The 21,503-nt window shown below is 37.5% G+C and overlaps 3 protein-coding genes across 6 annotated transcripts in view; 1 reads left to right on the top strand and 2 right to left on the bottom strand.

The window, feature by feature from the left end:
- FipoQ (F-box/LRR-repeat protein FipoQ) overlaps positions 1 to 7,892 on the bottom strand; it is a 15,323-nt gene extending 7,431 nt beyond the window's left edge. The window contains exons 1-3 of one of the 4 annotated variants that reach the window (XM_043418097.1): positions 7,763 to 7,892; positions 2,414 to 2,484; positions 1,715 to 1,811 (exon numbers count right to left, since the gene is read on the bottom strand). In XM_043418097.1, coding sequence (XP_043274032.1) covers positions 1,715 to 1,811; positions 2,414 to 2,421 — 105 coding nt within the window. In that variant the 5' untranslated portion in view covers positions 2,422 to 2,484; positions 7,763 to 7,892. Of the gene's footprint in view, positions 1 to 124; positions 634 to 1,714; positions 2,210 to 2,413; positions 2,485 to 7,762 lie in introns of those variants that run through there. The other 3 variants (XM_043418099.1, XM_043418096.1, XM_043418100.1) reach the window with 3 other exon arrangements.
- On the top strand, positions 5,216 to 17,594 carry Zip99C (Zinc transporter Zip99C). The gene is made up of 4 exons (XM_043418102.1): positions 5,216 to 6,771; positions 11,505 to 11,615; positions 14,682 to 15,491; positions 15,945 to 17,594. The coding sequence occupies exons 1-4, from the start codon at positions 6,543 to 6,545 to the stop codon at positions 16,118 to 16,120; spliced, it is 1,326 nt and encodes a 441-aa protein (XP_043274037.1). The 5' UTR covers positions 5,216 to 6,542; the 3' UTR covers positions 16,121 to 17,594.
- Sil1 (Sil1 nucleotide exchange factor) lies at positions 17,588 to 21,503 on the bottom strand. The gene is made up of 4 exons (XM_043418101.1): positions 20,973 to 21,503; positions 20,303 to 20,592; positions 19,817 to 20,079; positions 17,588 to 19,274 (listed from the first exon to the last, which is right to left on the bottom strand). Exons 1-4 carry the CDS (start codon positions 21,091 to 21,093, stop codon positions 18,515 to 18,517), a joined length of 1,434 nt encoding a protein of 477 aa, XP_043274036.1. The 5' UTR covers positions 21,094 to 21,503; the 3' UTR covers positions 17,588 to 18,514.

Raw genomic sequence — 21,503 nt, 5'->3', positions numbered from 1 at the left:
ACGACGAAAATTGGGGGACGTCAAATAGCGGTGATAAATCGATGAAAATGATCGTTTCCTGCTCAATAATTTCGACTAACTTTTCGCGATGGAAATTAATCGATTTTATGGAGCTATAGATTACCGGTTTCGGTCGAAGGTCATGCTCGTTTTCGTCGTCCTTCAAAATCACAGTCGTCGCGTGTTCAACGGTCAACTGAGTCCAAACGTTCATGTCGAAGAGAGGGTGATGGAAAAACTGTTCTTCTGGCGATCCAGTGGACCGAGTACCTCAAAACAAACTCCAGGAAACGAAGCAACTCGTGAAATTATGGGCCGTTCATCGCCCCGACTTTCCGTCCCGGTTAGTTCTATTTTAGCAAGGAGAGTTCGAACACGATTGAGCTTCGACAAGTGACTGAGCTCCCTCGTTACTCAACGACACTTTTTAGTTACGCGATGGGAAAAGCAGATGAGTGTTTAACTGCCCAGTCGATTCGCCGACACTTTTTCACTCCGAAACCCGGTTCATTCTATTTTTAATAAACAACAACATTCCCGAGAACAACATTCTCCTATCGATCTCTGCCAATTGGATCGACCAGCGAAAAATCAAACTCAACACATTTTCAGCTACGTGCTGACTCCCCGAACGTTCTCGACTCGCATGGACTCTGTATTCCGCCATTTCACCAATTCCTGTCAGACTTGCCACTGTACCCACCGCCCCGTCGATGCTTTAATTAGTTATAAATACTCGGTAGCCATACAACTGCGCTGGCAGCTCGTCGATGCTCCTCTTTTGGTGCTTTTCGACTTGGCAAATCGAATTCGAGGCTCTTTTGCTCACGGAAGTGTTTTCTTTTCGATGTTTTTTTTTTTCAAGTAGTTCGGCCCTTCGATAAAGTACGGCGGAGCTCCACTATTTTCCGGTAAATGATAGTTTAAGGTCCCCTGACAACGTGAGCACAGTTCCGGGGCCTCTTGCGGGGCTTAATTTGGAATTATTTCATTTACAATTTGAAAAAGTTGTACGGTGCTCGCGAGCTTCGGAAAAGCTTATATCGCGAATAAAATTTGTCACAGATTCCGTTTCTTTGAGAAAAAACATTACCTTGCGGGGCTTTTGAGAAAGAAGAGATGAAAAAAAACTTCAGTTCCTGCGACGCCTCGGAAGCGGATTTCGGTCGTTACGAATCACGGGAATTTCATCAAATTTATTTTCGAGACTGACTCACGTGCTTTTTGATGAATTGACCATTACTTTTTCTCGGTGCCATTACACCGATGACATAAACTCTCATTCGCACAATAAAAATGTTGTTATGTGATTTCAAATGTCCGGTACCGACTCGATCATCGATCAGTCAAGCTCAATTATAAATTTGAACTTTTATCATATTTTTAAAGCATTTTATTACAATTTTATGATAAAAATATTCTCAATGCGAGTGTCCATTAATTTTATTAATAATTTGGACTTAAAGTGAATCAACATAAAGGTAGTTGCGAACTTGACTAGTCATAGAACGTTTTTGTTTTTTTTTTCTCGTTTTTTTTTGCTTCGAATTAAACGTGGGCGATTTGACTTTTCTGAAAATGACATAAGTTTTTTTAAATTTTCAGCGCGACACGTAAATGGAGGATGCGTGAGCCAGCGAATCTCGAATTCGATAAAAGTTTTGGGAAGCCGATTAAATTGTTGGGAGAAGATAAAGTGAGTAGCGATAATTACCGTGTTTGAGCGCTGTACGACTTTGACGGTGCCGTCGTCTTCGTGACTGAGTTGTTGGAGAGCAGCCTCGACGCTGAGCACGTTCCAATTTGACATTCTTCGAAGATCCATGTCGCGATGACGGATTGCGAATCCACGGTTGTTGGATCAGGGAATAAAAAGTAAGCGAGAAGAGGTCATAAAAATGGGGAGAAAACGTATTGGGAGAGGGAATAATTCTCGGATGGTGAAAAGATAAAATTGAGAGGTTATTTCGGAAGGGATTATTCTCTTCATTCGCAAAATCGACACGAGGACACTTTTGTACGGTTTGCACTTGGTCGGACTTGCCCGCAGCGGCAATAGTTCGTTAGTCTCACCGACGATTAACCCGGACCGACGGTTTTGTTAGTTGGAGAATAATTCGTGGCGTAAATAATGCACGAATAATCGGTGCGGTAACGAGATAAAAGAAACAGGCTTTTGCTCCATCGATCTTTTCCTCACTGGAGTTTCGAAGAGCGAACTTCTCCCGGTGGGAGCTCACGATGAAGCCTTACGCACACGCGAACACACGAGGTGGAAAAACACCGAGTCGAGGTTGACGATGCCTTCGTCGGGGAAGAATTTAAGGTAGCTGAGTGACGTAACAATCAACGGGAAATCGAAAGAACGAAAAAACAGTATAAACTTAACGAAAAGAAGAAAAATAATGCATACTCGGTCATCGTGGTGAGAAGGCTGAGCGCTTTTCCCAAAGATCCTACCTCCCCGGTCCACTCGTTACGGTTCTACAACGTAAAAATACAAACTGAAATAATCTCCTGTCGCTCTAGAAATAGATCTGCTGGAGGGCTGAACGCTTCTCTCCGCTAGGAAACTTCTGAGCTGTGCGTTTTTGTGGGCGGGAGATTGTTCGAAAATCAAAAAAATCCACCTTTTTCTCATTTTCGATCAAATTTATCGTCCAATTGTTGCGAGCCGCTGTGGCTCAATTTTCAATATGCGGAGGCACGAGCATCCAGCGAGGCCAGCAGCAGAAAATCTGTCTTCGGTTTTATCTCGATCCATTTTGTTTTTTTTTTTTCTTTCTTTCATAAACAAAATAACTCCCACGAGTTCATTTCCCCAATGCCCGGAAACGAATTTAAACTTTCTTTGCGCCGCGGCTTTAAGGCCTTAAAGACACTCGTAGAATGCGAAAAACCTGATTTTCTTGATTTTTTGTTCGACAAGAAAACAAGTGTTTATCGAAAAACTGCGAACGACATTCGTTCGTACGTATGCTCGTCTACTCGTACAATTTTTTTCATCAAAATGTTTCTGAAAATGGCCCAACTCCAGCTGTATTCCAGTTGCACCTTTTTTCAGCATCATAGTTGCAGTGGACACGATAACTAAAAATTTATACCACTTATTTATGATAATAATAGCTCAGGCCTGGGCCAAGGATTCGTGAAAATTTTGATTTGTAAAAAAAATGGCGACAGTTTTAACAAAAAATCCATTTTTTGAGGTGCTAAATTTTCGGTTTTTTTGTAACAATTTTGTTTTTCCAACAAAATACGAAATCCTTCGTCTAGGCTCCAGCTATTATTATAATAAGTGAGTGGTATAAATTTTGTATGGATCGGATTAGTAGTTTTTACTAATCGTGTCCATCGCAAAGGTATTTAAAAAAAATGATTCTGAAAATAATGCCGTACCCATAGCTACGAATCCGATGATCCGATCTTTATGAAATATTTGGTGAAAATATTTTTCCGAGACTTGAAGACTACTTGAGGAATATCTAATAAAAATATTTTCGACTTTTCCGCCCATCACAAGTGCATATAAGGCCTTAATCGATTTTGAAAAAAAAAAAACATCGATTTCGATCGAAATTGATTAAATCTTTCGGAAGTTTTCGTTCCCTCGCTTTTGATCTGCTCAAATTATTTTGTTCACGCGTAAACGAAAATTTTTAATGGTTTTTTCGCCTTTATTGGCCCCAAGAATCGTTGGAATTTCGAAATTTTTTAATTTCGTTTTCAAGTCGATTAAATTGATCGAATTATCGTGCATCGTGAGTACTCGTAAGAAGAAATTGAAAATAAAACGAATGAAAAAATCCTCGAGAAAGATGGATTCGAAAAAGGAGCAAACACTCTAAAGAGACCCTGACACCGAGCGATAGGTCTATTTGATTGTACGCCAAAGGGGAAACTCTCTTGGCAGTTTGCCCATTACGAGCAATTTGATTAAATTAACGTCGTCCTAAAGTAACCCCTTAATTTTCTCGCTTCTATGTATTCTCGTTAAACGCGCGACAGTCCCAATGAATTGCCACTGCACAATACGACACTCCGGAGATTTTTTGCTTTCCTCTCCGCGCTTGTATTTGTCGCCGTTGCGCTGCTCTTACCAATCGCTGGTCTGGCAGTTCGTGATTTGTGCACTCTTGTCCTGCCGAAATTCGACGTGCGTTACAAGCTACGAGAATGCCTGAAAACGTCCGCATTTTTCTGTCCAATTTCATCGAATCATTCCGTTCTTATTTGTTGAAAAAGTCAAAAATTTCTTTAAAAAAGTGTGAAAAAACAGTTTTCGAAAGCATTGCGAAAATGGAATAATATGCGTCGATGGGTTTTCGTTGAAAACGTTTTCAGTGTTCTCGAAATTCGAACGAGTCGTTGAACGCTCTTGTGCAATGCGCACGTGAAAAAAAATTGTTACCCAAACGAAGTTTGTCTATTTCCACAAGAAAAAAGGTTTTTTTTAAGATGAAAGAAAAAGGTTTAAAGAAAATGATTGATTTCATTGCCAAAAATAAAATACACGCAATGTCATAAGTTGCCGAGTGCTCGTCCTTCCTCGTGCGATGGGCAACGAGCATCGTGAAGGAAGAATAAAAAACACGTTATCAGCGAGTATCGGCAATAGACTCGAGATAAGTTCATATTTTTATCGCATATCTTGTGTGCGTAGTTGAAAGACGTAAAGTGATCGAAATCGGACCTTCGCAATCTTGCTCTCGAAGAAAATCCCGCCCGAAACGGTTCAGAATGATTTTTGTGTGATTTTTTTTCGATGAGGAATGCGATGAAACTATAAGATTGGTATTTAGTGGGCGGAGAATCGGAAGGAATTAATGATGGAGCAAATTTATCGAGGAGCGATGAGCAAATATTTCGAATCGTGGCGGGAAAAGGTTGGCGAACATCGATCTAATGGCCGTTGTGGACGCTGCGGAGCGCTTCTATCGATTCTATTTGGAAAAGCGCAAGCCGTGGCTGCTCGCTCGCCGTCACCTCCTACCCCTCCTACATAGCTGGTATATCGTATGTTTATATCCTAAGCATCCCTCCTACCGACGCGCGTCCGGCCGCAATTATCTATCATCTCGCTTTATCCGGTGAAACAGCGATATACACTTAAAACGTGTAAAAAAAGAGGGACGCTAACCGCAAAATAGAAAGAGACAGGGAGAGAGAGAGAACGGTAAGCCAAAGGACGGAGAAGAGAGAGAGAGGGAGATTCGCAGCTGCGCGCCGTGTGGTACGACGGAGAAACTTGCACAGAGTACATAAAAGCATCTGAAAGACCCATAATGCGCATTCATCGCGCAAGTCTCGTTCGGTGATGTTTCTATTGCCAAAAATCTAACGATAATACCCTCGTGCACCGCGTTGGATCGTATGAAAACAACAAGACATTGTCAAATGTTGAATCGCTGCGATTGCAAAGCGTCCTGCTTCTGTATGTCCGCCATTTCATATTTTGCGAGACATCGTTGAAATATAATCTACAGTGTGTTTGTGTGCGAAAACTCTCGATCTCACGTTCGTGTGATTCTCAATGTGTGGCCGGTCACGCGGTCAGTACGCACGAACCGTACACTTCTCAAGTCTCTTTATCATCTCGATGGACAAAGGCGGTATGTAATATTGGTATAGGCTCACCTCAATCAACGATTGAGGCTCGAGAAGAGGCCCTAGCTTGAAGGCGATCCGTACTCAGTCCTCAGTGTAGGCTAGTCGGTCGCTCGGAGAGTTGTTCGGGTGGCAAAACAATTTTTCGAAACAGTTCCTTCCGTGATTATTTCACCCTCAACCTACGTTTCGTTTTCTTTTTTATAATCAATAAACTTAACGGTTTTGAGCCAGTTTCGCAGTACTCGAATAAAAAAAAATTGAGCATCGCAGTGACAACCTTGAATATGTGAAACAGTATAAAAGCGAAATAATATTCGATAATAATACGCCAGTGATAATTAGCTTCGAAAACGTAAAATACCAAAAATTATAAATATTTGTAAGCTGACATAAAAACAGTGCTGCGTGGCCGATCGAATGAGAAGCAACCAATCGGGAAACTCCGAGCTGTGTGTGGGTCTCTACTCAATAAAGAAACATCTTTTTCTCCTCTCATCCTCTCTTCACCGTGTTTACTTTATTTCGCCCAGTTCTTAATGCACAAAAATTACCGCGAATGAAAAAAAATCTTGACTCCGGAATTCGTGTACACAAAATTCAAGTCACGTGACTGAAGAATTACCAGGAAAATCATTGTTTTGAAATCTGTCGGGAGCTCCGGAGGATGCGGCAACGTTGGTGCGCTCGCCGGGAAAATAAATAGTACACAAATCGACCGCTCCTTGAACGTCTTTAGGTCAGGAACGAGTTTTTCAGAACAAACGTGCTTGTTCTTTCACTCAAATTGAATGAAAATCTCTCCGTTAATTCTTCACCTTAAAGCTGCTGTCATTCACGTGCTGAAATCCCAAAAGGCCGAAAAATAAAAATAAAAAAAAAAAAAAAACAAATATTCCTACTGTGCCTCCATCGTCCGGAAGAAAAAGGCAACTATGGCGACCGCAACGACAACAAACACGTGCGCGGATAATTGCTCAAACTCTGCTTTACTTTACGAATTTGCTACTGATGAAATTTGGACACGCTGGAACGAAATCGCTTACTATTTCGAATATCAGCCATGGATTTTTTCCATTATCGGCAGCACTATGGTCGGACTTTCTGGTATTTTACCCCTTTTCGTGATACCCATCGAGGAAGGCGCTAATCTCAAAAATGGAGGTAAACATTCAAATTTCTGGTTTTAACATAGGATTTAGAAGAAAAAAATATTTTTGTTACAGCAAATATAAAATTCTTACTACAGCAAAAATTTTTAAAAATGAAAATAAAAAAGTTTATTCTGAGGATTATAAAAATGCAATCGCATTCGATCATTTCCTTTCACTTAAAAATTGTCCTTGCCAGTCGAGACAGTTGAAAATTTTTTTTTACCGAAGCAGCATCTAATTTCAATCGTTTTTCTGTGGTGGAAAAAATTATCTTTCCACCACACTTGTCCAAATAAAAATTGAGGCAAAGTAGAACAAAAATAATTTTTCCTTGATCGTTGAAGTCTCGTTAGCGTCGAAGTACCGAAACTGTCTATCATTTCCCGGAACGATACTTCGCAATTTTCTGTGGCACGTGGCCGTCTGAAGTATGAAATATGCAATTTGCCTTCTAATCGTGTGCATTGGCGACTTTTTTCTATCGTTTTGTTTTGCATTGCTATTGAAATGACGACGGCCAGCGGAGGTCTCCGAGACTTGGCCTTTGTCTGATAAGGAAGCGTTTTCCCGGCACGATTATATTACGGCGTCAAAAAATACTTGATTCTATAACGACGTCTGAACGTTTGAATTTCACTGTCCCCCCCCCCCCCCCCCCTCCCCGTCGCGATTCTTACAGCGAAGTTCGTGTCCTACGAGACAACGATTCCAGTAATTTTTTTTAGGTTAAAATATCACGACTTTTCATCATTCCACTTTAGCCGATGTTAAGCTGCTTGCAAACCACAATTTTTACGTCATTTCAATCGTCACGATCTCAGTCAGTCTCACTGACGAAGATTGTCGTCACAAAGCTTCTCATTAGTTTTATTTTTATCATACTTTTCTGCAAATTTCATGGAATAAAATTTGTCGGTGCGTTCAATCACGAAAATAATAGTAACCCAACATTATCATTGAAGATCGAGATTCAGTGGGAAACCAATTCGAGAATGACTTACCAAATCGGCGCTCGTAACGCAGACAATTTTCGAACATTGAAATCGCTACGAATCTGGTTGATCGCGAATCCCGACGTTTCACGAGCTCGAGCAAGGAAAAAAAAACTTTATTCCATTACGTTACACAATCGTTCACGTATCGATAGCGCGTATCAATGCACGTTATCTGATTATACTTATTTAGTTGGGACAGCTCTTCTCGCCGCAATGATTAAACGGGTTTACTATTTCACTGGTAAGAACGGTGACTGACCTCGAGAACAGGAATAAATCGTCTTAATTAACTGACCAGGCGACGCGACGCGTTCTGAAGCTTTAAAAAGCCTTGCGATTTTTCATCCTTGAACTTAATCGCAATAGGCATCTCCAGCTGAAAAATTCTTCGCGCTCGAACATATTGATAACACTAAATCGTTCATCCAAAATTTGAAACTCGAAAATTAATTGAAAATCAATAAAAAATTATGAACAAAAATAAAATAAAACGTGGACGGGAAAACTTGTAAAATCTGACAGCGAGGACGAATCGTCGTGAATTTATTCCGTTTCGTTCCCTTGAAATCTCGGAACGATGAAAGTTTTTTTATATTTGTAACATTGGCGACGATTTTTTAATTCGAATACAATATTGACGTACTGAATAGGTAGTTTTTGTGCAACGACGCAATACAATGGTTCGTTGAACAAAGGAAATTTCAATAGATCGAGTTGATGAAAAAATAGTCGTAAGAATACGATTGAATTTTTTCCAATGCGGTGATGAAAAACAGTGTTAAATTACAAGGGAAGCTTATATATGATAGTTGAGAACAAAAGAGTGTAAACACGACGCACTTCTTATGGATTATTAATAGAAGTTTGTTCAGTAGCACGAGCACGTTCTGCTTTCTTCGAATTTCATGATGTCGCATATCATGTGCTGCAAGAGTTGGCACGTTCGTAGATGAGTGTACGAATGCTATCTTTTTCTCGTATAACTGCGCAAAATGATAAGAACGTTTAAAATGTGTTATACCAAAATAAATAACCGTTTCCGTGCTCGATCCTTCGTTAGAATGTTTTCCCTCCTTCTTTGTCTCGCACGATGAAAACAACGCTCGCTTCCCGGTATTCGTAACTCGTCCCTTCACCGAAGCAACGTATAATACTGCGGCTTCGAAAATAACATTTTAAGTCTTGTATACATCTGTGATGAGTGGAAAAATCGAAAATTTTTTTATTAGATATTCTTCGAGTACAATGTCTGAAAAATATTCTCACCAAATTTTATAAAGATCGGATTATCCTCAGAATCGTACTTTTTAAAAAATACCTTTGCAGTGGACACGATTACCAAAAAACTATTAATTCGATTCATACAAAATTTATACCACTAATGATAGCTGGAGCCTGGACGAAGGATTTCGTATTTTGTTGGAAAAACAAAATTGTAACAAAAAAACCGAAAATTTAGCACCTCAAAAAATGGATTTTTTGTTAAAACTGTCGCCATTTTTTTTTTCAAATCAAAATTTTGACGAATCCTTGGCCCAGACCTGAGCTATTATTATCATAAATAAGTGGTATAAATTTGGTACGGATTAATAGTTTTTTAGTTATCGTGTCCACCGCAACTGATGCTGAAAAAAGGTGAAAAAAGGAATACAGCTGGAGTTGGGCCATTTTCAGAAATATTTTGATGAAAAAAATTGTACGAGTACACGAACATGTGTACTGACGAATGTCGTCCACGGTTTTTCGATAAACACTCGTTTTCTTGTCGAAAAAAAAATCAAGAAAATCAGGTTTTTTCGCCTGCTGCGCGTGTGTTTAAGGCCTTAATTGGCGATTTTTCATTCAGGGATCTCTGAACGGGCATTTTATAGACGCTCTTTTGATTCGCCATTTCGGTCGTCGATCTATGAATCGGCATTTCGTTTGCTTGCTAAATCTTCGAAAGAATTTCTCGCTAGACACGTTTCTTATCTCTATTTACTGATCAGTATCATAAAATGTATGCCAATATCTCTTGATCGTTAACTTAAAACGAAAAATAACTACGAATTATCGCCGCTTGCAGATAGAAAAGTCGAAGGTCCTTTCTGACGAAATTATTTTTCTCGGTCTCAATTTCTGTTCACCGTTGTTTTAAGTCGGAAAATGTTGGGATAGAAAATGGCGTCATTTAATCGAAAAAAAGTTTGTTTTTTACGGAGAACACGTTCGGAACTCGCGCAAGTCAAAACAAAGAAAGAGTCCACTGACCTTCGATCGTATCTCGATGGATTGAGAATAATGCACGCAAGCGTCGGTTGGTTTTATCCCAGCGGAAAAAATTGGACGCGCGTGTGCGTTTTTATTTACTGTTCCTAATCAAAGTACACGACTTAATTGATCGTATAACATGCCCATTAAAAATTGATTGCGAGGATCTTCGATGACACACGCTTGCGATCGATCCGAACACTTTTCACGTTGCAGATTTGAATATTTACCCATCGCTGGAATTCCTCATGCTCGCATGCTAATTCGAACGACTCCAAAGTCCGTTTTTCATTGTCTTTACGAATTAAAAACTGACTGAACAGTCTTTTGTCTGATTTTTCATCTTTCGATTCTTCAATTTTTGTGTCGAACTTTTTGTCGATTCGTTGACTGAAAATAGTGAAGATAAATGTCGAAATTTATTTTTTGCGCATCCCATTCCATCATCCAACTCTGAATCATGATCGATCAATAAAATTTTTCAATCTCTGAGTCAGTATCATATTTTTCAGAATTATCTATCCCGAAGATAGTTTTCCGCTCGGGTTTACAAATTGAAAGTAATCGAGCATCTTTCTTATCAGTTGAAACCACACGAGACTTTACGGACTCTGACCGCACAACGAACGCGACGACTCGTCGAGGCACGTGAAATCACATGCAATGGGCGGATTTTCCGGTCGATAAGCATTATTGCAAAAATATTACTCCGCTTTTCATATGAATAGTCATTCGATACTGCCACGTTTGATTAATCGAATTTTACATTTTTTTTCTCAGACCGTTTGGTTTAATTTTATTTTTACTTTATTCATTTATTTATGCATTTTTTCCACGTGCATTTTTTACTTATTTTATTAACTTTTAAGGAGTTTCGGTACAGAAGTCAAAATATTAAGAAATTGATGAAATTTGGTGATAATGTTCTTCAACATCAAGTGCGAAAACTCAAATTTTTTCAAAATTTTCTTCTACTTAGTTATCGAGTAATTACGCATTAAAGCAGATTTATCATGCCCGGAATGTATACCTATATATATGGAAACGCTATGCTTATACACGTAAACTTTAGTGATCAATTACTCGATAACTGTGTAGAAGAAAAATCTTAAAAAATTTGTGTCGTCAAATTTGGCACTAAAGAATATGTTCACCAAATTTTATAAAATTCTGAACTTTTTGAATTTTTAAATTTTTTTAGCATGGATTAGCATGGCAACATTGTATCGTCTGTACCGAAACTCCTTAAAGGACGGGTCTGGTCGAAATTTCGAGCACTAGTTTGGTCGGGCACTCCCCCTGAAAAGTTCATCGAAACTGTGCACAAATTTCGTGTAAAAAAAGCCGATTTTAACCTCGAAATTATGGATCATTTCGACAATGGAAATTTGAAATTAAATTTCTGTTCAATATTTTTTCATCGATTGCAAAATGAATTTCTCTCCAACGGTCAGAGACGTTTCTTCCAGAGATTATTAATTTAATAATAATTTTTCAGCTGCTGCTGGAACGCTGAAGATTCTCCTGAGCTTTGCGGTCGGCGGTTTGCTGGGCGATGTGTTCCTCCATCTTTTGCCCGAAGCATGGGCAAGCAAGGCGCTCAATATAGGTGAGAATTCCTCATTAAGTAATAAGCAATAAACTGCAAATAATTCATCATTTATTCATTATTCATAGGTGTGTATAAATGGATGCGGAGAACGGCTGGAAAACCTTCGTTTACGTTGCTCAAGACGACGGAGAAAATAGTATTCATTTTTCCAAGCGTCGAAGCAAGGACTGGAACGCTTTTCCGAGGAAAAGCATGAGCAAATGAACTTGAATGAAATCATTTTTCGAATAAAATGAAGGAAACGATAATTACTTGGATAATCCATGAGTTGAAAGATTATCGCACCTCCAGAATCATTTTCATACCAATGAAAATGCTCAGAACTCGCTGTTTTATGACTCTGGACGGTTATTAAAAACGGAGGAAGTTCATGATACTGGAGTAATATCGATTTTGCATAGAACGACCGTTGCTCCAACCGAGCTACAAAGTTCAAGTCTACGTTAGTCTATCGCGCTACGTGGCACAAGTTTTCTATACGTAAAATCGAGAAATAGAACGTGGGCTGGGAGAGAAACAAAGAAAAACAAATACATGAAAGAGTCTAGTGAAGGAAGTTGCGTTGCCTTCGATTATAAGACATTGAGAGAGCACTGTACGATTCTCCGAGAAGCGGCGATACTATCTGAGCCCGTGATAAACAAATCTTCATATAAATTACGAGATCCAATATTTGCAGGGGCGTAGCGAGATCTGAAAACTTACGAAGAAAAGAGCGGCCTTTTCGAATTCTTTTTTAGCTTCTTTTAGTATGTTTAAAAAAATCGTCTCAATTAAGGAGTTTCGGTACAAAAGTCTAAATGTTAAGAAATTGATCAAATTTGGTGATAATGTTCTTCAACATCAAGTGCGAAAACACAAATTTTTTCAAAATTTTCTTCTACTTAGTTATCGAGTAATTACGCATTAAAGCAGATTTCTTATGCCCGGAATGTATACCTATATATATGGAAACGCTATGCTTATACACGTGAACTTTAGTGATCAATTACTCGATAACTGTGTAGAAGAAAAATCTTAAAAAATTTGTATAGTCAAATTTGGCACTAAAGAATATGTTCACCAAATTTTATAAAATTCTGAACTTTTTGAATTTTTTAAGCATGGATTAGCATGGCAACATGGTATCGCCTGTACCGAAACTCCTTAAATCATAATTTTGAAGTAATACTGAAAAAGTTTAAATCTTCTCGGAAAATGAGTATTTCTCTGCGACTCGCACCACTGTATCGGCGGAACAAGCTACGTGTTTATTAATCGAAACGAAGAGTGAGTTGTTCGCATCTGGTTAATTCTTGGTTCTCGTTAAGCGATTCTGAAATGACATCCGCGGACTCCATTGTGTGTCAGTTGATGTGGATTTCAATATAATTGAACTTTCTCACACGTTCATTCAGCACTACACGGACTTCTTCACAACAAGACTCTCGACGAGAGTTGAATATGGTTCATTCAGTTGAAATTCGATCGTACGAGTTGGAGAATTAAGTCGAGAATGAGGGAAATAATATCGGGGAAAACCCTGTTTCTGATATGCAACTTTCGATCGATTATTCGCATAAATAAATTTCATTTGAAGCGATGGGATGAAAAATTTTTGAAAGTAAATCAGTTTCTGTTACGATCAGATTCTCGTGTCGATAAAAAAAATCGAAGCAATTTTATGAGGCTCGTTTCGTGGATTTTTATTGAAGAAAATCCTCACTGGCAATTTCTCTGTCGTTTCGTTCGTATTGCATCACTATCGGTAACGCAACGGCGATGAATTTGAGGCCGCAACGCCGATAGACACTACGCTAGATAGATCAGTGACGAAGTAATTGGGGAACGTTGCTAATCGAGAATAATTTCAAGGATATTGACAGACACTGAGGGAGAGAGAAACACGCGATAGAGAGTTCAAACTACGAACGAAGTAGGTTATCACAGGAATAATATATATGTAGCTAGAAAAAATGTCAGGATAAACTTGCTACACTCGTTTTATTGCCAATCGCTGAAAATTTTCTTTTATTGCAATATTTACGTCGCGGCAAACCCATTTTTGTGCTGTAATTATTCTTAGATATCTACAATCATCTTTTCCAACTCGAATTCTGGCTGATAATGAAAGCTCAAACAAGTTTATGAACTCTTCCCAAAAAATGGTCCCAGACACCGAAAAATAGGTCCAAGCTTTACAAACTGATTGACTTCCAAAAAAATGGTATTTTATTCTCAAGCTAATACTTGCTTTTCAATCATTTTTCTGGATTCATCAGATTCGCGTACTGGATTTCTCCATGATTTCAACATCGTCTCAATTTTTATTTGTTTTTTTTTTCCATGAGTTCATGAACTTTTTGTTTAAGAATTGACTTGAATGGGAAGAAGTGTTTGGTTCGTTGAGACGCTTTCCATCAACTGAAAGCATTTCGCACTATCTGAAAACCAATTCATCATCCACTTTATAAAAAAGCTGCTTCCATTATCATTCAAAAGTAGATCAAACCCCGTATAAAACTTTTCCCTGTAATATCGCTGTAAAAATCTTTCGAAAAAAACCCCACTCGAAAGACTAGATCGTGTCCGAAATCCACGATGTTCAACAAGAAATAGGTCGATCTTTTCGCCCAAAAATTGTCTCGAATAAGCATTTGATTATGAAAAGTTAAAAAATTATCCTGAATGAGCTTAACGAATAAAGTCAAACCTATAAAATCATGGATATCCAATAAAAAAAATAAAAAAAAACAAAAACAAAAACAAAAAAAAGAAAACAGCAAAATTACAAAATCAAAAAATATTACAAAAAGAAAGATTCCAAGCAAAAAAAAATATGATCACCATTTCAAGAGATTGGGATCTTTAGTTTTGTCTCAGCATAAAAATGTTATTGATTGAAATGGCGTTTCAATCCGGTATACCCGTTCGAGAGAGAATTAGACTCAGTTTTATGAAAAAAAGTGACTGAATTTTCTTGAAATTCTCGTAATTAATTAACGTTCAAAGTTTTACTTGTAGATTTTTTTTGCCCGAGTGTTTTTCTAACAATAAATTGATGTGTGATCGTTTGACTTGCAGCTCAAGTGAATGGAGCACGTTCGATGGCTTGCGGCTTGTGGGTCTTGACCGGATTTCTCGTTTTCATAATAGCGGAAAAAGTCTTCATTGGCGAGGGCGAGGGTGTCGAGGACGAGGAGGAAAAAGATGAATCAAATTTGACGGCGAGGACGAAGGAAAAAAATAACGAGTATTTGAATAACAACATTCAGAAAGAATGGGACAACAACAATATCGTGACGACGAACGGTGCGGTCGGTTCGAAAAACCATGCGAAGCTAAAATCCTCCAAGAACGTTGAAATGAATGGGCAAACGATGATCGATAAATCACGTTTGAATGAAACGAAGAACGGTTATTCGGTATCGAGCGTATTACGAAAAAATGACTTGACACAAAGATCCTCGAGGCTTAAGAGCTCGAGCGAATTCTCTTGCATTCCTAATCGATCGAACGGTTTTGCAAAACTCACAAACCCGAGCTTTGAAAACGAGAAAAAAAACGACAGACAAGACGATAAAACAGGCTCGGACGTAAATGTTAAACCCAAAGGAAAACACATCACCGGATACCTCAATTTAATGGCCAATTGTATCGACAATTTTACCCATGGACTTGCGGTTGGTGGATCTTTCCTCGTCTCCTTCAGGCTCGGTGCTTTGACCACTTTTGCGATACTTATACACGAGATTCCTCACGAAGTTGGCGACTTCGCTATTCTGCTGAAAAGTGGATTCAGTAGATGGGACGCTGCGCGTGCTCAATTGTTGACTGCAAGCGGTGGCATTTTTGGGGCTCTCGTCGCCGTTGGCTGCTCCGGAAGTGGGATTGGTAAATGCTACCTTTCTTTTTTCCATTTATTTATCCAACGAAAATGGAAGCTAAAAAACCAAAAAAATCTTTCTCACACCATCATCGTTAGCCAAATAAATGATCAAAAACACTTTCGGCAGTTAAATATGAAAAATGGATTTTTTTTTAAGCTATTCGAGTAATCTGATAAAGATATTTTTTGCTCGAACGCATGCATTATGAAAAATATTCACTGTTGAAACGTTTTTCAAAATCTATTTCGAGAACCTCAAAAACCGTTACAGAATCGTAATTGTTTGTTGCACTAAATTCATGAATAATGGAAAAAATAAAATTTCATTGGTCTTCGTCTAAATCTAAAATCATTTTAAAAAATTTTTTATTCCACCATTTTCGTAATTGGAATTCGAAAATTTAATACGGAACAACCTACTTCAATAAATATTAATTAGCTTTTTTGATGTTTCACAGAATCGCGAACAAGTTGGATATTGCCGTTTACCGCTGGAGGCTTTTTGCACATAGGCATGGTGACTGTTTTGCCGGAATTGTTAAAAGAAACGAATCCGAAGGAGTCGATGAAGCAGCTTGGCGCTCTACTTAGCGGTATAACCGTAATGGCGATACTAACGATTCTTTGCGATTGAGATGACCAAAAAAGTCCACATGTGTCTACAAGACAGAGTGAAAAAAATGTACTCATGAATCGCGTCGAAGTCGCAAAAATGTGGAAGCTTAAAGCAGAGACAGAGAGAAAGAGAGAGATAGAAAGAGAGATCGGGAAGAGGGGAGGGGAGCAAAGGAGCAAGAAACACAAGGACTGAACGAATTGTTTACTTGTTAGATTCGAAATAATTGTTAATTGATTCTTCTAGAGCAAATTCCTAGGTAAATTAGAATGAAAGAGAGAAAATCATGGGAAAAAAGCAGCAAAAATCGGATACTGAATCGAGGGATCTCGCGACATAATCGACGATTCACTCGGTTGGAATGATATTTTTTTTTTTTTTTTTATAAATAAGTATATATACATTTACATATACACAAATATCAGAGGCTCGTAGAATTTGAGAGCGTATATATTTTTCTTTACTCGCGACTCGTACCCAGAATTCTCTCTCCAAAGTTAATTGTATATATAACTGGAGAAACTGCGAGCTATGGAAAAGAACGGAATAAACCGAAAAGGAAAGAGTTTAAAAAGAGGGAAGAAGTTGCGAGAAAATTGGATGCAGAGCGTTTGATCGCGCGATCATTTCTCTTTCCGCCGTGATAATTACTTTTCATACGACCCAGATACGCTGTTATAGCTCTTTATAAATATAGTTTATGTATAATAATGTATGCGCGTGTTAAAATTTTTTTTTTTCCTTTGCGAATTGGTTATCCGCGAATTATGATCTGGTAATCCCAGACAAACTTCTTCCTCACGACACAACGAATTTCAGAGATTGAGTTGAAAAACATAAACAGAATGAAAATTATACTATAGTGAGACAGTATTATTATACGATATCGTTGTATTAAGAGTTTCGTGAATTATCACCTTCAATTCGTACGCATTTGACAAATGTAAATGGGACTGTTCTAAAACGGTATAGAAATTCATCAAATTTGTCACGCGCAAAGATACGCGTTCTATATCTTTCAATAACAATCATGTATAAAGAAAGATACAAGGATACAAACCCAAACAAAAATGATATGATTTTTCAAATTCTAGCACGTGATATACTACACTCCTCTCGCATGGGACAAACAGGATATATCTTTTTTTTTTCTTTATTATGTAAGTTTGGGGCGAGTCCTGACTACGTGGTGCGATAGTCTTATGAAAATCTATTTATATCTTAGGTAAAATCTTGTACTATCGACGATAAAAAAAACAACGGATGTATACAATCTAGATACATAAACGCATCGTACCCTATTGTCAGATTTTTATCCCTCTCGAGTGCCATATCGCGGCGTGTGTAAATAATAAAAATGAAATCTTCGAAGGTCGGGTTTACTATCCGATAAGCCGTCATTATATTTTTTCGCTCACTTTTCGTATCGAGAAACTACTCCGATGAATTGTAACGACGATTTTGTAAATAAACTGATGACGTGACTTATCAAGTACTCGCTTTTTTATTTATTACATACACTTTTTAAATAATTATTTCTGACAAACATTTGCACACCTCTTGACAAACAGCCACCAAAAATTGTACGTACAGTCTCATTCATTCGTTGATTATTATAATATATTTCAAATATCGTACACTGTACACAGCTTTCATAGAAAATTACTCATTTCCACTCTTCGAGAGATTTCAGTTACAGTCTATTGAAATGTATTTCTTTTGGTGGGATGCTACGGATTTAACTATTTCAACAAATTTTTAACTTTGCTGGATCTAAAAAGTATCCATTTTTAAGTCGAATACTCCATTACTCCGCAAGTTCTTGAGAAAAATTAACGATCATAATTGGAAAGAAAAAAAATTATGGCTTGACTAAACATTTCATTTCAGTTGAGTAGCGTTTTCGATAGACTGTACAACTGAAATCTACTTCAATAATAAATTACGAAAGGATAAAAATGGTCTTAGTATTGCTGCGTTGGAACGCGGTTGAATTGATTTTTTTTTTATTGTTCGACCCTTCCAATTTTGAAATGAAGTGTGTATTTTTTGTGTCGGGGTCTTTAACAAAAGCTCTTAAACATATCTGACCAGTTATCATTGGCAAAATACCGATGAAATGTTAGGCTCTTAGGAAACAAAATCTCGTCGAATTGCAATGATGTAACGACAGCGTAAGAGATCTTGGAAGATGATCACGAATACCCCTTCGCATAACGCGTTTTTACAAAAATAAATAAACTTGTGAATTCTTCGTTGAAAAAAGGAAACAAGATTGAATTCTTCGTCAACTAAGTAATGATTTTGTTCTCGTACCGAAAACTAAAGTGGTTGATTATAACGAGAACAACATCCTTATACTTAAAGAAACGAATTTGCGAACGGAAAAAATTCTTTCATCAATCGAAACGTCTACAACTCGTCATGGGATTCATCGAACAGTCTCAATCTCGTTCTCAATCTGATTAACAAAAAAACAAGATGACTGAACGAATAATCGTCGTCGGTCGACGTTGCATCTCTTACACTTTCATAATGACGCAATGCCTCGTTTATAACAGCCAGAAGGGTATATTTCTCCGCGCGGAAATCGCGTTTACAAATAGAGCCTAAGAGGATCATGCTGTCAAGTGTAACACTGAGGAAATCGTAGTCCTCAATATTTGAATCGCCGAAAGCTTCGTTGCTGAAACTTTTGATCGTAAGGTCGCTCAAATGTTTGCAATAACCGTGAGTTAATAATTTCTGTTCGAAATCAGTGCTCGCATATTCGCGATCTTTCTGTCGTCGAAGTAATTCGTCCTCAATTTCATTAAGGTCACTTCTCTCAATTACAAGATCACCCATCAGTTTCATTATTCTTGACTGAGTTTGCAAGTGACCATCTTCAAGAATTTTACCAAAAAGTTCCAAACCACCGTGGTCTATCAGTGCTTTTTGAGCTGCTGGATATTGCCGAACCAAAGCACTCAACGCGAACAAACAACGCGATTGCACCGTCGCTCTGTTGTTCGTCGCTAGTATGTGCAATAGTTTTTGGACGAAATCGTGTTCCAGAGCTTTCGATTGTACTTTCAAATTCGATTGAACAGCTGCACCCAACACTCTCAATGCTTCCGCTTTTATTTCATCATTCGTAGAGTTAAAACATGGAGAAATTATCTTGGCCATGCTGGAAATAGAAATTCTTTATTAAAATCAAAAATATTAAAATTTCAAAAAGTGTCAATTGTTCAAAGTTTTTTATAAAAGACAACATTCGGAGCACAGATCAAGAACTTTAATTTGTTTTGGGCATAAGAAGTTTTCTAAAAAATTGTGCAATATTTTGAATTGATAGGTCATCAAAGTATTTTGAAAAGTAAAGAATTCATAGTAAAATTTCAATTCATTTCAAAATATTTGAATTTTGGTAGATTTTTTTCAAGCAAAAGAAATTTGTAAAATACTTTTAATATAATTTATCGTTATATGACATTTTTGCTTATTCCATGTTGCAAAGTCTAAGTTACATTGAATTTTAAACCCAGAACCGACATGATACATGTGATATTTTCTGATAATATCTCGATTTTCACAAAATGTAATTCAGGACTATCGGTATGATAGGAAGCTTAATCTTGTCCCACGAAAAATTGTCTTTAAGTAAGGCTTGAAACAATGCATAATTTTACATGCAGAACTAAAAACTTGTAGTTCGACTCCCTAACTTACCCGCCCATATCTGCAAATGTCTGCCCGTTGTCAATTTGATGAACCAAATATTCAATACTGTTTAAAATTTGCAAAACATCATCAGTCGCAGAGGCAGACAGAGATCCTGCAACTATAGAGTCTCGATAGGTTTCAAATTTGTCAAAATAAGTCACCAGCATTTCCGTGTCCGTTGTGACGTTGATCTCAAGATTTTTAAACTCGTGTTTCAATGTCGCATATCTTTTGAAACGTTCATGAGTTTCAGTGTCAGTCCGATCGTTCTAAATGGATGTAAGAGAGAAATCAGTGATTAATACATGTCGTTGAAATTCCCATTTGGAACCATTTTCATGCCAGCCTCCAATGATCCAGTGTCCAAATTGAGATTTACATTTTATCAATTCAAAATGATCAAATAATTATATGATGTTGCAAATGAAAAATGAGGTTTATTTTAATGCTGTTCTGTTCCCAATAAAAATATGAGTTTTCGCTTGAATTTACCATCATTTCTGGTGGTATTTCTTTGTCTAATAGATTAATTTTTTTGAGCCTAGCTTTCAGCTCCTCCACTGTTATTTTCATCTCATCGGCATATTTTTTGTCATTGTCCGTAGCAGCATCCACATCTTCAGGAGTACGAACAGATTCATCTGGATGTAGCGTCAAAGATTTCCTTTGCAAATTGACGTCATCGTCTTTGGTACTTTCAGAATCTTCGTCTAATAATCGAGCTTCTGTGACTCCTGTTTGAAAATCATGACGAACATGAAGGCCACTTGGAATTGGTTGACCTGGAAGTTTTCATATTATTTACTTTCTATATGGAGGTCTTGAAAATTCAACGTAGTTTTTTTGTGTAATTTTCATTAAAAGCCTTATTGTCTATGTATTTTTCTATTTTAACTCTTAGAAATTTTACTTTTATTCAAAGAAAGAATCAAAGAACAATTTAATCATATTCCTAAAATCAGACATTTCTTCAATGCGTTTTAGCAGTTTACTGAAATTGGTAAAATTGTCAATGTAAAATTCATATATTTCATTCTATTATTGTGGTTAAAGATGTTGAAATGTCACTGGATATTAAGCATTCTCTCATACTTCAATCACAGATACTTTCAATTTAAATAAATAAAGGAAGCATATGAATGAAAACGATTCAGTCACTGACCTTTGTGTACTGTTTGCCATTCACGAGAAGGTACAAAAGTACTGTCATTTTTTTCAGTATACGCCGATCGATTGACAGTGCAGAGTAACAGGAATAATAAACAAAGTATATTTCCCGGCATCGTGAATTTTACACACGAATATTGATAAAGTCCGGAGGACAATTGTCAAATGTAGACACACGTCTAATTTTCTTCTGGAAATTTCGTTAGAATTTCCGAATCACGTCGATTAGCAGTATTGAATATTTTGTATTCTATGCAAACGTGAACTTTGAACATAGAATAGAAAACTTCATTAATCAATTCGTTGCACATGGGGAAAGAAAAGTTTACGTGGACAGATTGTACACATTTTCAGTCGCGAATCCAAATCAATTTGAACGACGATGACATAAAAATTGCGTGTACGAATGAACTCACGAATTCACATGTTACCGGCTTACTTGTAATTTTATGAATGGTCAATTCTTCTCTTCGTCGTCAACGAAGAAATTCGTTCGTGTAGTAAGCTCTATATATTATTATCCATT

The sequence above is a fragment of the Venturia canescens genome, chromosome 4, assembly GCF_019457755.1.
Source record: "Venturia canescens isolate UGA chromosome 4, ASM1945775v1, whole genome shotgun sequence".
Classification (NCBI taxonomy): domain Eukaryota; kingdom Metazoa; phylum Arthropoda; class Insecta; order Hymenoptera; family Ichneumonidae; genus Venturia; species Venturia canescens.
Note: the sequence above shows the minus strand (reverse complement) of the source record. Positions and strands in the feature narration are given on the sequence as shown.